At 26.4% G+C, this 15,385-nt stretch overlaps 4 protein-coding genes across 4 annotated transcripts; 2 read left to right on the top strand and 2 right to left on the bottom strand.

Annotated features, from left to right (window-relative positions):
* Positions 1 to 709: 709 nt before the first annotated feature.
* Positions 710 to 1,513, bottom strand: PmUG01_07033400 (conserved Plasmodium protein, unknown function; the record flags this gene model as incomplete). Its single annotated transcript, XM_029004079.1, has 1 exon — positions 710 to 1,513. One exon carries the CDS (start codon positions 1,511 to 1,513, stop codon positions 710 to 712), a length of 804 nt encoding a protein of 267 aa, XP_028860804.1.
* Positions 1,514 to 3,433: 1,920 nt separating this feature from the next.
* RPF1 (ribosome production factor 1, putative) lies at positions 3,434 to 5,205 on the top strand (the record flags this gene model as incomplete). The annotated part of the gene is made up of 3 exons (XM_029004078.1): positions 3,434 to 4,224; positions 4,531 to 4,609; positions 5,119 to 5,205. The coding sequence occupies 3 exons, from the start codon at positions 3,434 to 3,436 to the stop codon at positions 5,203 to 5,205; spliced, it is 957 nt and encodes a 318-aa protein (XP_028860803.1).
* A 713-nt stretch (positions 5,206 to 5,918) lies between these two features.
* Positions 5,919 to 8,161, top strand: PmUG01_07033200 (conserved Plasmodium protein, unknown function; the record flags this gene model as incomplete). Its single annotated transcript, XM_029004076.1, has 3 exons — positions 5,919 to 7,301; positions 7,599 to 7,723; positions 7,951 to 8,161. 3 exons carry the CDS (start codon positions 5,919 to 5,921, stop codon positions 8,159 to 8,161), a joined length of 1,719 nt encoding a protein of 572 aa, XP_028860802.1.
* Positions 8,162 to 9,118: 957 nt separating this feature from the next.
* Positions 9,119 to 14,552, bottom strand: PmUG01_07033100 (tetratricopeptide repeat family protein, putative; the record flags this gene model as incomplete). Its single annotated transcript, XM_029004075.1, has 2 exons — positions 9,119 to 9,657; positions 10,133 to 14,552. The coding sequence occupies 2 exons, from the start codon at positions 14,550 to 14,552 to the stop codon at positions 9,119 to 9,121; spliced, it is 4,959 nt and encodes a 1,652-aa protein (XP_028860801.1).
* Positions 14,553 to 15,385: the final 833 nt, after the last annotated feature.

Below are 15,385 nucleotides of genomic sequence, written 5' to 3'. Positions count from 1 at the left end.
TACATACATACATACATACATGCATACATACATACATACATGCATACATACATACATACATGCATACATACATACATACATGCATACATACGCATATGTATATATATGATGCATACGCGCGAGTATTTAAGAAGATCTAATAAATGTGTTTCAAAATATTTAAAAAGTCTTTAAAAGTTAGGAAACTGAACCCAGCGTATAGCGTTTTAAATGAAATGAGGAAAAAAAGAGAAAATTATAAAAAATCCATACAGTTTTAAAATATCATTTTTTATTAAAAAAAATAAACGAATATATGCATATATATAATATATAAAATATATATAAACATTAACGTACAACATTCATATGCATTGTAATTTCAGGTATGGTATATTCTACGCATACGGGTATGTAGCACATTTTATAAACACATACACATATGTAAATATATATACATATATACACATATATATATATACATAATGAACGCTTCTTAACACAGAGCGGAAAAAATCGATTGGTTCCTATTATGTCTAAAATGCGCCCTCCCTTTACATTAAAATAAATTAATTACACATGCATAAACATGTACAGGTATCTATATATATATGTATATATATACATATGTGCACACATATGTACGTTATAGAAACATTTTTGAAAATATTGGGTCTCCTCCCCTTACCCCTAACTACAGTGGTAAACAAAATATGATAATGTTTTAATTCTAATTACATAGAACAGCTGAATCTTCAAATTTTTTTTTATTTTTATATTTTTCTAGAACTTTGTCTGGATTTCTTATTATTCGTTCATATTCATATTTCTTATCTACTACATCAAAAATATTAAAAATAATTTTTGGTATTTGTTCTATTTGTACATGGTTTTGTTCTTCGTTTTCTTCTTCTTGTTTTTTTTTATCTGTTTTCTCTTTTTTATTTTTTTTCTGAGGGGTTACGCTTTTCTTTTTTTCTTTTTCTTTTTTATTTGATTTTTTAGACTGTAACAAATCAGGGAATAAGTCCTCTTTTTTTTCTTTTACTTCTTTTATTTCTCTTACTAGTTTATTTCTTAGTACAGAGGGTATAAATAATTTTACTGGGCTGGAAGCTTTTTCGCCTTTTTTCATCTCCCCCTTTTTGGCTTCCTCTTTTTTTGACTCGTCTATTTTTGCCTCTTCCTTTTTCGTCTCCTCCTTTTTCGCCTCCACCTTATTCTCCTCCCCCTTTTTCTCTTCCCCCTTTTTCTTTACTTCTTTTTTCTTTTCTTTTTTATTATCATCCTTGTTGCTTTTCTTCTTTTTACCATCATTATTTGCGCTCCACGCATTAACATTTTTTCGTTCGTCTAAAAACTTTTTGGTTTTATATTCTTGCATATTTATTAATTTGATTTTTACGCTTTCGTTATTCCTTCTATCGGCATTATTTTCTCCACTGTCATTCTCGTTATTTCCATTATCAGAGGAACCTCTTCCTTCCACCTTTGTATTTTTTTTTCCTATTAACAGACTACTTAGATTAAACATTTTTTTCAAAGAGCTAAATGGTCAAAACGTACGAGCGCACGTAGTAAAACAAGTGTGAATAGGCTTAAATATGCTGTATGTGGGTATGTCTATAGTTTGGCATCCACCATGCATACATATATATATACTTAAATACATACATATATACATAAATACATGCATATATACATAAATACATGCATATATACATAAATACATGCATATATACATAAATACATGCATATATGTATGCGTGGCTAATAACAAATTTCGTATTGTAACATTTTTTTTTTTTTTTTTTTTTTGTTATAATCCTATTTTCCCTTTTTTTTATAACTCCTATTATGCTGTTTAATTTTTTATTTTTCCCTTTCTTTCTTTTTTCTTTTTTCTTCAATTTTATTTTCAGCTAATTTGTGCAAAGTAGCTTATGCGATAATTCGTCAATAAAGTTACTGCTCGGATTCGTTACTTGCATATGCGTTCGTTCACTCGTTTGTTCATATATATATATATATATATATATATATATATATTATCTGTTATATATAATATATAATATATTTTCTCTTATATTTTTACTCACTATTTTTATGGCCTTTTTTTGACATTTTTTTAGTTTATTTTGTTCTTTCTGTTTTTTTTTTTTTTTTTCTCCTTTTTTTGCCAAAAACTCGTTTAAACAGATGAACCAATTTTTTGCAATGTCCGTTCAACTATACATAAGTATATTCTATACAAAAAATATATATGAATATACATACATAAGTACTACATATACGTGTGCACATACTACATACTCGTACTTACTGTACATTGGTAAATGCGACTAATAACCAGAATACATGCGGAGAGAGAAATGGCGAATATGAATATTAAGCGAGCGCTTTTAATATTATTAAAAATTATGCTAAATGGAGAAAAAAAAAAAAAAAAAAAAAAAAAAAGAATTTTACTAGAAAATATTTATAATTGTAGTTGTGCTTCTTAACCCTTTTATGGCTTAATTATTTTACGCCGTATATTATTTAAAAAGAGCAGCAAACTTTTTTTAATTTTCATTTTTACAAATTAAAACATACATTAATAAGAACATACCTATACAAAGTTGCATATATATATATATAAATATAAATATTCATTAATTAGGATATATGTTTATGTATATGTGATAAAGTCCATAAAAAATTTATCTGCATATTTTTAATTTATTTATCCTATTACTTTTTTAACTGTAATATATAAACTATAAAACATATGAAAGTATTTTCCTTGAGATATGCATCGATGGTGAAGTATATATTTTGAAAGAAATTTATGTACATGTTAAACACGTTTTAAGTATTTTTAATTTTTTTTTGTTTAATTATTATACTACAATTAAAATGAAAAATAGTTGTTCACCATGCTTATCTCTTGTTTAATTGAAGCAGACACAAAGTTCAACTATAAGAATCTAAAAACATGTAATTTTAGGAACACAATATAAGCTCTTCTTTTTTTTTTTTTGTTCAGCAACAGGAAAGTAACTCACTACGTGGGTATACACGTACATATATATCTATATATCTATCTATCTCTCTCTATATATATATATACATACATATACGTATATATATGTATATATGAGTGCGTGTATGTATGTATATGTGGATGCACGTATGAAGCCCTGTGGTACGCACGTAGTATATGCCCTTCCGTGCGAACATATAACATTTTCTTATTATTGTAGCAGTTTCTCGTTAGTGTAGCAGTTTCTCGTTAGTATAGCAGTTTCTCATTCGTGTAACGATTTCTCGTTAGTATAGCGATTTCTCGTTAGTATAGCAGTTTCTCGTTAGTATAGCAGTTTCTCGTTCGAGTGACGATTGCTTCTTATTCCCGTGAGAAATTATTGTTAGCATAAAAATGAATAAAAGGGAAAAGAAAAGGCTGCGATATATGACCAAGGAAAAACGTCTGTCCATAAAGGAAATAGAAAATATTGATATCGATAAATTTAATGAACTCTCACGTTTTACAAAAAATAAACATAGGAAAAATGCTCTAAAAGGAAAAGCATATATAAAAAAATTAGTATTACGTAGACAAAAAAAAGACGAAATAAAGTGCAAACAAGCATTAAATATACCTGTTGAAAAAAAAATACCAAGAAGTATAGAGAAGTTAGCAATTTTTGATGAATCTAAATTAAATGCTGAAAATGAAAAATTCTTATTAGATGAAACATTTATAGATGAATTCAGTGATTATTTTAAACAAAATAAAGAACCAAATATTGTTATAACATCAATTAAAAGACCATCAAAAAATACTATATTATTTATGAAGGAATTATCATTAGTATTTCCACATATTTTTTATGAGCCCAGATTAAAACACTCAATTGAATTTCTTATAAAAAATTCAATAGAAAATAAATTCTCTACATTTATATTAATTGAAGAAGGTATTAATAAACATCCAAAATATATGTTTATATGTACCTTACCAAATGGTCCTACAGCTAAATATAATTTAACAAATCTTGTTTATGCACACAAAAAAAAAAAAACAGACATTGAAATTACAACATTACCTCCAGAAGTTTATATAACAAATTTTAATACATTCATTGGTCAGAGAATAAAAAGACAATTACACACCTTAGTACCTCGTAATCCTAAGTATAAAGGTCAAAAAATTGTTGTTTTTTATAATCAGAGGGATTTTATTTTTTTTCGTCATTTTAAGTAAGCTTTTTTGAATTCTTGGAATAGTGTACACAAAGGGGAGTGCCCACGCAGCGCATACGTGAAAAATGTTATGTTCGTTTCACCAACATGTGCGCAATTTTGCCTTTCCTTCGTGTGTTCATACATTTTTGTTTCCTTTTTTTTTTCCATGTTTTTCGTACTTGCTTTTCGTCCGTATTTTTTGTACTTGCTTTTCGTCCGTATTTTTTGTACTTATTTTTCTCCCATGTTTTCTGTGCATTTGTTCGTTTTGTTTATTTTCTTTTTCTTTTCTTTTTTTTCCTCGCGAACTTGTTCCTGCAGATATAATTTTCTTAACAAAAGGAAATGCAGTTTAAATGAAATAGGCCCAGGGTTTACCTTACAGTTACTTAGCTTGAAGGTATTTTTTTTATTATTTTTTTTTTAATATGGACTGCTCATATTTTTATTTCACGTTAAGCATTTTAGTTATACTTTTTTATACACCTTTTTGTCATGCTTTTTTGTTTGCCTTTTTGCTTGCTTTTTTGTTTGCCTTTTTGCTTGCCTTTTTGTTTGCCTTTTTGTTTGCCTTTTTGTTTGCCTTTTGTTTGCTTTTTGTTTGCTTTTTGTTTGCCTTTTTGTTTGCCTTTTTGTTTGCCTTTTTGTTTGCCTTTTTGTTTGCCTTTTTGTTTGCTTTTTTGTTTGCCTTTTTGTTTGCCTTTTTGTTTGCTTTTTTGTTTATTTTTGTATTTTTTTTTTGTACTTTTTCCCCATTTCTATACGTACAGCTTTAATAACCCCCTTTCGATTTCTTCCTTACGTTTTACTTCGTGCTTATTACAGCATATTTTCAGTATATGCCAGCTCTACATTTAATCATTTTATTATCATTATTGTTATAAATTTTTTTTTTTTTTTTTTTTATAGGATGGACTTATTAACGATAAAGAAAAAATGTACGAGTTTGTGCTACGTCCAGATATGAAAGTTAATAGAAAGAGGATGTACTTGTAGGGATACTTCATCATTTCCCTTTTAAAGTTGTCATACATAATTACATATCACACATGCTATACATGCCTTATAATCCATTTATGCTATGCACGTTATATTTGTGTACTTTGCCGTTACGTGTTTTATTATTATTAGTTTTTTATTCATTTTATTTTAATTATTACATTCGTGCAGTTACTGGCATTTTCCTTTGTATTCCATTTCATGTAAAACTATTATTTTATTTTATTAATTTTGAATGTATGCTTTTTTTTTTTTTTTTTTTTTTTTATATTGTTATGTTATTATTTATATTGTTTATGAGATATGTTTTAATTTTTTATTTACATTCTAAAAAATTTTAAAATAAAACATTTATCTAAAGAGGTGTATATAAGTATTTATATAAATTTAATACATATACATACATACGTACATACATATACATATACATACATATACATACATACGTACATACATATACATATACATACATATACATACATACGTACATACATATACATATACATATATATACATACATACGTACATACATATACATATACATACATACGTACGTACATATACATACGTACATACTTGCATACATATGTACTTGTACGTGTAATTGAACACATATGCCCGTTTAGCATTGTGAAACACATAGGAACTATTTTAAAAAAAGAGTAATAGAATAACAATGTAATACTTTTACATTAAAGAACACAAAATAAATGGATTTGAAGATATACTTTTATTATTTGTTTATCATAAATTATGTAAAAATCTCTATATGTTACGTCTCTTTTAACTCTACTTTTGAAAATAATAATAATAGCTACCTTCTTACATTCAAAAATAAGTCTTACATGAAATTTCTTAACACATATACCTTAAAAAACAAACATTCAAAGTTTCAACTAAGTTTGATTTTTAGAAAACTTAAAGATCAATCAATGATAAGGAGTATTCCTAGTCATGTGCGAAGAAGAAACAAGAAGAAAAAAAAAAAAAAAAAAAAGAAAAGTAATGAAAAGGGCCAAGAGGAAGGGAAAAAAAAAGTTAATAAAAAATTGATGAGACGTAGACTGCTTAAATTTTATAAATTAAAAAGGAAAAATGAGGGTAAAGAAGAAAATATATTCGATTCAAAGATAAAATACTCAGTGTTTGACTACATTGAAAATAAATTAAGCGGTCATCCAGTAACAACCTTTGCGGGTGATTATCAAATGGGCAGTACCACTACTCCTACGACCGCTACCACTGCTACTACTTCCATCTCTTGTGCAGAGGGAGTGGACAAAAGGATTAACTTAATGGATATATTAAACGATCGGGGGAAACAAGAACAAAATGCATTTGAACAGAAGAAAGATAACGATGAAATGCTAAACGAAGTAATAGCAAAGGAAGATGTTGAAGATTTGTCTAAGTCAAACAAAAAAATAATTGAAGAGAATTTAAATGAATATACGAAAGGAATTAAAGAGGAAAATTCTACCCCATTAACAATAACAAAAAAACAAAAGAAAAAAGAAAAAAGAAAAAAGAAAAGGGAAAAAAAATTAAAGATTAAGCATATTGGGAAATATCATAGAAAAGTATACACATACAAAAAGAAAGTTTCAGTTGATGATGTTCATACATATATTTTAAATAAACAACTCAAAGATAAATATATATTACAGAAAGATACTTTAAAAAATGTGTTTGTAAATAAACCACTTTTTAATTTTTACAATTTTTATAATTTTTTTCAAATTGATCATATAGAAAAATATAATAAATCCAAAATATTAAATTTAATATATTATTATATATATAAATACAAAAACAGTGTAAAGAATGAAGAAGAAACAAAATATGATTACATGCAAACAGATGATATTATGAAGAAATATGAAAGCATTGCAGACGATCAAAAAAAAATGAATCACTATTTAGAATATTATATTAACATGAATAATAATAAATATCTATATATGAATATAGATAAAGATTACACTTTAAAAAAAAAAGCGACGGATGCGTTTACTATAAGCAGTATAAATAAAGTTGATTCGCTTCACATACACAATTACAAGGTGGTATGGACTATCAGGAATGTTCAAGAGGTAAAAATAAGGGCAATGTAGCAAAAATAAAGAAAAAAAAAATAATAATAATACAAATAAAATTAATAAAATTAATAATATTAATAATATTAATAAAATTAATAATATTAATAATTATAATAAAAATAATAATGTAAAGCAATTCTAATAATGCTACATAACGTAATAGCATACGCGCAAAATATGTCTTAATATTACCAAATATTATGGACACACACATAAACATACAAATGTAAACAATTTTTATACTTTTTATTATTTTTTTTATTTATTTTTATTTTATTTTTTTCTTTTTAGAAACTCTTTTGGCGATTTAGAGAAATGGGGAACATTCCTTTAACCACTTCTGCCTTTTCGTTTGCAGGGAAAAAGTCGTTCAAGTTAAAAATTTGGTTAGATGGGCATAAATCCGCAAGAAAAAAGTAAACTATTAAATTCTTTCATGTACGCTTTCCATTTATAGCTTTTTGTAGTGTACAGTTCACTCCATTGTATTATTCATATTATTATATATATATATATATATATGTATATGCAATTTCTGCTATTTGTATTATTTTATTTATGTATTGCTTATCTTGTGCATTTAGAACTCGTTACGTCCACATTGCTTACAATTATACATTATCCATAATTTTCCCCATGATAGCTATGTAAGCGTAGGCTTAAAACAACTAGAGAATTATGGCATGCTTGAGGAATATATATGCTTATCGCTTAATGGAATTACTAAGGGGCCTTTTACGTATTTATCAAAAGAATATTATCAAAATACTTACAATTTTTGCAAATTTGATGACTTGGATTTAAAAAATAACGAATTAAAATTCAGTTTATTTGTTTATGATGGCATTATTTAACTTGTCCCAATTTTTTCTATTTGTCATATGCTTAAAGAACCCATCCTTATATATATTTGGCCATCCTATTTATATGCACATAATCTTTATTTTTTAATTCAAAACAGTGAATGTATTTTTGTTGATTACTTACTATTTTTCATTTCATTTATCACTTATATTTCCCTTTATTAAAATTTTCTACCTTTTAAGAAAATATTCTGTCATATTTTTTTTTTTTTTTTTGTACACATGTAAAACGGGCACGTAATATAGATGCTTTTTGTATATACACATTTATACATATATGCTTTTTTTTTTTTTTTTCCCATTTTTTCTTTTAAAATATTCTAAATGTTTTTTCCTATTTTACCGAAAATGACTCAGCACTTTTGAATAATACTAATTCCAAAAATTCTTTTTAAACGAATCTTTTTAAAATTATAAATCACAATACAATTAATCTACATTCGCAATTTTTTTTTTCTTTTTTTTCCTGTACTGTTCATATATTTATGTTCATGTCTCTTTTTTTAAAAAAGAACCTTTTGTTCTTCATTATTTCGCTTTAATTTATTGTTTTGCCGTTTTGTTGTTTTGCCGTTTTGTTGTTCTGCCGTTTTGTCGTTCTGCCGTTTTGTCGTTTTAATATTTTATTTTTTGCTATTTTTCTATTTTTACATTTCACTTTTATCTGTTTTAGTAACATATTATCACATAATTGTCTTTTCCCTCTCTACAAGTTTTATGGCATAATTTCCTATTTCCTCTCCGCATAAAGCACATTCCTTTTTTCGAGTGTTTAATTTATTTTCGTTTCGATTTTATTTATTTCATTATATATTTCATTGTTTATATAATTGTTTATTTCATTGTATATTTCACTGTATAATTCATTGTATATTTCATTATTTACTTCGCTGCTTCACCATTCATTTATTATTTTATTTTTTTTCTTTTTATTTCCGCCTGAACATACTAATTTACAATTTTTTTTCTCTTTTTTGGTTTTTCCTCCTCAAATAAATCCGAACTACTACTGGATAAGGAACTGGACTCTTCGCTATCATTGGAAGGATTGTTTTCGTTCTCACTAGTTATTCTTTTATTTATGTCTAAATTTATTTCACTTAATTTAAGTTCGTCTACATTCTCTTTAATATCCTTCTGTTCTTTTATGTTCATGCTTTGCTCTGATATGTGATAGGTTAATTCATAAACATCTCTTAACAATTTTTCATGTAAATCTTCTTTGTTTTTTAATTTTTTCCTTTCCATAATCATTTTTTTCCTTTTTTTTTCTTCATATATTTTTTTTTGTATATTTATTTTTTTCATATGATACATTTTTTTCTGTTTTAACATTGTTGGAAGACTACTATCAATATATGGTTTTATTTTCTCCTCAAATTTTTTATATGTGCTTATTAAATATTTCCTACTTGCTAAATTTTCAAGATCCTTCTTTTTTATTTCAACTGTGTAGTCATCTTCCTTGTAATAGTTATACTGCTCATCTGTAGGGCATAAGGTAAGGCGAAAAAAAATCAAAAAAAAAAAAAAAAAAAAGATGTACGATGTTTAAAATAGGTTAAATATGTAAAATAAGCGAACAAAAAAATAAAAGAGCCAGTATGATGGTTGACGGGGCAACAAGATTAAGCCGAAAACATTGAGAGACAAAATAGGGAAGGGAAAAGACCCTTCCCAATCCCCAAATGAACAATATATATCTCAAATTAAAAACGTCAAAGTATTACTATGGCATAAAATTCTTATATATGTAATTTCTTTTTCATAACAGTTCATCCGACAGAATAGTGTTTCCACCCAAATGGGTTTTAATCTGTTATGTTTTATTTTTTATTCTACTTTATTTTTTACTCAATTTTTTACTCAATTTTTTACTCAATTTTTTACAATACTTCTAACTCTATTTTTTACTCAATTTTTTACTCTATATTATTTTATTTTCCCTGTGGGCACACGTACCTGAGGAAAGCAGCTCGGCCGTATTGGTAAAGTGCTTCCAGTGCAACAAGGTATGTATAACGAAGAATGAAAAGTTAATTAAGTTCCTCATAATAAGAATATTTTTTAACTCCACATAATCAAAACTTAAATATTTTGATACACATGAATCAATACAAATAATTAGCGTATTTAGTATGACCAGATCATAAGGCCATTTAACGTAACAAGCATAGAGTAAGTTAATAGCATCATCGAACTTATCCAATATATGCAAGAAGTTAGCATAACAGAGATAAAAATGTTTATCATTTATCCCATTTTTTACACTTATATTAAAAAATAAATTTAGCTTGTTCAAAAATAATTTATTATTTATTATATCATTATGTCTAATTAAATGATTGAACATGTGAACAACTAAATTTTTCAAACTGGAAAAATAATAAAATGAAAATTTTTCATTTGCATCGATTAATAATTGAAAAGATTCAAGAGCTAAATCATATTTGTGGTTTATACTTAATAATATAGAAATTAAATTAGCAGCAAAAAAATTATTTTTCTTATCTAGTAAAGTATTTAACTGATTATAAATTTCATTTATTAAATAATTCCTTTCTTCTTTATTTTTGCATTCTTTTAATTTGTAAAATTTGATTATAGCTAAGTAGGTATTAATTAATACATTATCTTTATAAGATTGATTTTTTTTTAATTTTTCTAATGCATAAATGCTATAATCATAATGTTTTCTCTTAACATGTAAATATAATTTTAATAAAAATAAATCCATTGAGTGTATATTATATTTCAATCCATTGTCTATTATCTTTTTAGCTTTTGAATAATTCTTATTTTTTATATATATATTTGCTAGCCTAACAAATGCACTATCATAATTTACATACATTTCTGTATATAGTTTGTATATATTCATGGATATGTGCTTATACCCAACAACTTCTAGCATAACAGCATAATTAAAAAATATTGTAACATATAACTTTTTTAAATAATTTATGATTTGTTTAAATCTTTCCTTATTTGTTTTTTTTAAATATATTTCACTCCCTGTACTCCCTGTACTCCCTGCATTCCTTGCACTCCCTGATGCAACATTTTTTGTCAGTATATTTCTTATTTTATAAATACGATGAAATCTTAATATTGTTCTTAGATATTTTAGATTCTTCTTGCTCTGCCTTAATATTTCATCCCTTCTTCTTTTACTTTTACTGAAACGTATCAATTCGCTTCTTACACTCCCTTCATCACTAGCAATTTGGTCTTTCCTTTTGATATTGTCACTACCCTCACTATTACTCCTCATTTTTTGAAAATTTAAAATTTCATTTTTTCTTCTTTTATTACTAATGCAATCATAATTGCGCTTTCGTTTACTACCCCTATCATCCTGTTGCTTTTCCATGGAATGGTTTTCTGTACACGTCTTGTCGACCTTAACCCTATCTCCCTCAGCCCAGTCTACTTTAATCCTATTGTCTTCACCTCCTTCACTTTCTCCTTCCCTTACGGCAGATTCTGCATTCACCTCACCTCCCTCATGCGCCAACCTCGGATGGAATATTTTTCTTCCCTCGCTACACAACACACATGTGTAGTAGTTGTAAAAGCTTTTGGCTTTATAGAATATTTCCTCTTTCAAACGCTTCATTAGCTCCAAACTCTTTTCTTTAAAATTGAAATAAAACAAAGTAACGATATAATTATTAATTAGCTCGTATGATACTTTTGGTAATTTATTTTTCTTGTTGAAAAAATTTTTCACTTGATAAATTTGGTCTAATAAGTTAAAATAGGGATATATATTTTCCTCATTATATTTTGTTATCAACAGTTCATAAATTTTACATTTCATGAATTTTATGTCCAAATCGTTTAGAAATATTTGCGTATGATTTGTTATAATATCTAACACATTCTGTAGCATCTTAAAGACTATTTTTACATTACCATCCGAGTTACTTTTTACAAATTTGCTGCTAACTGTTAGAGATGGTTGAACGATCTCTCTTGTATCAGTACCTGGCGCTCTCCTATGTGCATCCACATTAGCAGTGTTTAAGGATAAAATCATTTCCTCTTTGTTTAACACATTATAGTTTAAATACAAATTAGCTATATGTGTGAAGAAAAAGATATACAGTTTAAGGACATAAGCATTTTTGCATTTTAAATAAAAATATATCAAGTTTTTTTTGGCCTTATTATATTTCTTAACATATATACAAGAAATGATGTAATAATATCTACTAGCATTATTTTTATATATAATACAACTTTTATAATAATATTTCAATGATCTTTTCATATTTTTTATTATATGATAATACATACCAATTAAGAAATAATATTTACTTAAAAATTTTTTACTTACATAATTAAAATTTATTTTTTCTTTTATAATTTTTAACAGAATTATAGAATTGCTATTTCCATGCATCAACCATATTTCACATAGGTCTAAATACATACATATTAACTTATTATTTAAAAAAACATTATAATATTCATTTTTTACAAATGTATTTTCATCATTACCTATCTCTATTGATTCGTCGTATTCATATATGTCATTCTTGTTAATCGTGAGTATTTTATTATTATATCTGTTTAGTACTCTATCTATATTCTTAGAATATATTGTAATAACCTTCTTCAGATAATTATAATAATAAAGCAAGGTTAAATTTATTATCTCTTTTATAGGAATCTTTTTTAAACTATTATTTTTAACACTACTTGATGCATTTTTCTTCAGAATGTGCTTCAGCGGAATGTCCGCTTTTTCGTTTTTATTCCCTCGTACGGAAAAATAGGTACCACTAACACTATTTGCACTGTACTTATTGTTATAACTACTACAATTGCTATTACTGCTAATATGATCTGAACCTCTTAAAAAGTCTACCATACATTTACCCCCCCCGCTAAGTATCGCATCTTCCCTTTCACTCTTCTTCATATCCTTTGCATGCTTTTCACATTTTTCTGCTTCCTTCCTTTCAAAACAGCTACTACTTTTGTTAGAACCAAATTGCTTTGAATTCTCAGATTTATCAATATAGCCATATTTTAATATATCATCATTAGCATATTTTATAAAATCATACTTCCCCTCTGTTTTAATAAAATCATTATACTGTGTAATTTTATTTAAATAATTCATTAACAACAATAATGTATTTGTTAAGTACGCAGATGAGTAATATTTGTCTATTTTTAAAGAAGATGTAAAACAGTATGAGGCCATGCTAAAATATTTTTTTTTCATATAACATATACCAATCAAGTATTTTATTATAGCCTTAAAATTCTTTATCAAGTTTAGTATATTTCTCAGTTTCACTAATTTATACATGTATTCATTCATTTTTTCCTTCCTGTTATTCCTTTCGTTATCTTTACCACTGTTGTCATTGTCCATCCTGCTTTCGCTTTGATTCTTTTCATCACTCGTACAATGAATGACCGTTCCCACGGATGGTGATAGAAACGATGCTTCTGTTACTACTACTCCGGTTGCTGCTGCATCTTCTACTCCTCTTTCCGCATTCTCATTTACGCTATCTTTACCCTGAGCACTCAAATAAGCACTTCTATATATCCCAGCTAGAGATTTTACAAAATTTTGAAAGTGTATAATCCTTAACAGCACATATGAAGAAAATTCGATGCATATATCAAATTTATATATTAGACATAAAGCGTACGCTAAATATATCGAAGAAACAAAATCATAGTTATTTATTTTAATTAAATAAACAAATATATTAATACTATCAATTAAATAATTAAGAGGATTCATATATTCGTTACTTGCTTTTCCTTTTATGATATTAGTAGTGTACGTATTTGACGTGTTGGCAGCATCGAATGCTAGTGATGAAGATACGGATGGTAGTAAGCACGATGTTGCAGTGTACTTATTATTTACACCTCTATTATCATACTTATTTAGTAAGTGCAAATATATATGAACATTGTAAATTCCTTTAATTAAAAAATGAGACAAGTAATCATAATCTTCTCCTTGACCATTATTCATCTTATTGCTATTTGTATCCGTCTTTTTCTTATCAATTTGATTCATTAGATTTTCTACTTTTATTTTAAGTTCATCTTCTTTATTGATATTTTTAACTAATACAATTTTTTCTAAATTATATATCAATAACAACATATTAAAATGTGTGTTATCATCATATGGGGTATTAAAATATTTATCTCCCTCTTTAATTAAATCTAAAAATAATTTAAAATAATTTTTCTTATAATACAGCAGACTAACCTCAATCCAGCTACTCATACTTACATCATCATCTTTTAAAATATTTTTTATTAACAAATAGTTTTCGTCATTTATGTCCTCTTCACTTATGCACAGCAGTCGCTTCTTCCCTTTTATGTATATCATGTTGGCACGAACGAATGGCTTCCCTCACATAGCAAAAATAAGTATATGCACAAGAACATAAGTACATTCACGTGCTTACGTATATATGTATGTATATATGAACATTTAACGCACAAATCTGATAGAACAAATCATATATACCTTGTGAGTTCATGCATAATTCATTATTACAAGCTCAATGACATTCTTTTCTAAAAAAAAAAAAATTCTTAACGTGTTAATGTTTAATTTCATGTGACAAGGGGTGAAATAAGCAATGTTCTACGGGGGCACACGTACGAATATGTAGAAGTAAATGTATGGTACACACGTTTAAGTATGTATATATGTATATATGTATATATGCATATGTACGTATGTTTATGTACATATATGTTTGTATAAACAAATGCGTACAAACGTTGGTATATAACCAGTTCGACAAAAAAACAAAACGTTCGCTGCAACTTTTTAATTGTTCATTTGTTGTATCTCAAGTCGCTACTGAAACAATAGAGCAACATGAACTCAAATGCTTTTCGTTCATTCTTCGTTTTTTACTTATATTTCGCTAATATTTCGTCAATGTTTCATTAATATTTCGCTAATATTTCGCTAATATTTCGTCAATGTTTCATTAATATTTCGCTAATATTTCGCTAATATTTCGCTAATATTTTGCTAATCTTTCGTTTGTATTTGGATTGCACTTCGGCTTAACCGTTTTTTACTAGCTTTTTTAAAAGTTCACAGCGGAACTCTGAATATAACAAAAAGGAATCATTTTTCATACAAATCAGTCATCTTTTTTCGTAAAAAGGTCACAAAATAAATACATCGTTGATACAAAGGAG

The sequence above is a fragment of the Plasmodium malariae genome (genome assembly GCF_900090045.1).
Source record: "Plasmodium malariae genome assembly, chromosome: 7".
In the NCBI taxonomy this organism is placed as follows: Eukaryota; Apicomplexa; class Aconoidasida; order Haemosporida; family Plasmodiidae; genus Plasmodium; species Plasmodium malariae.
This window is presented reverse-complemented; position numbering and strand designations above follow the sequence as displayed.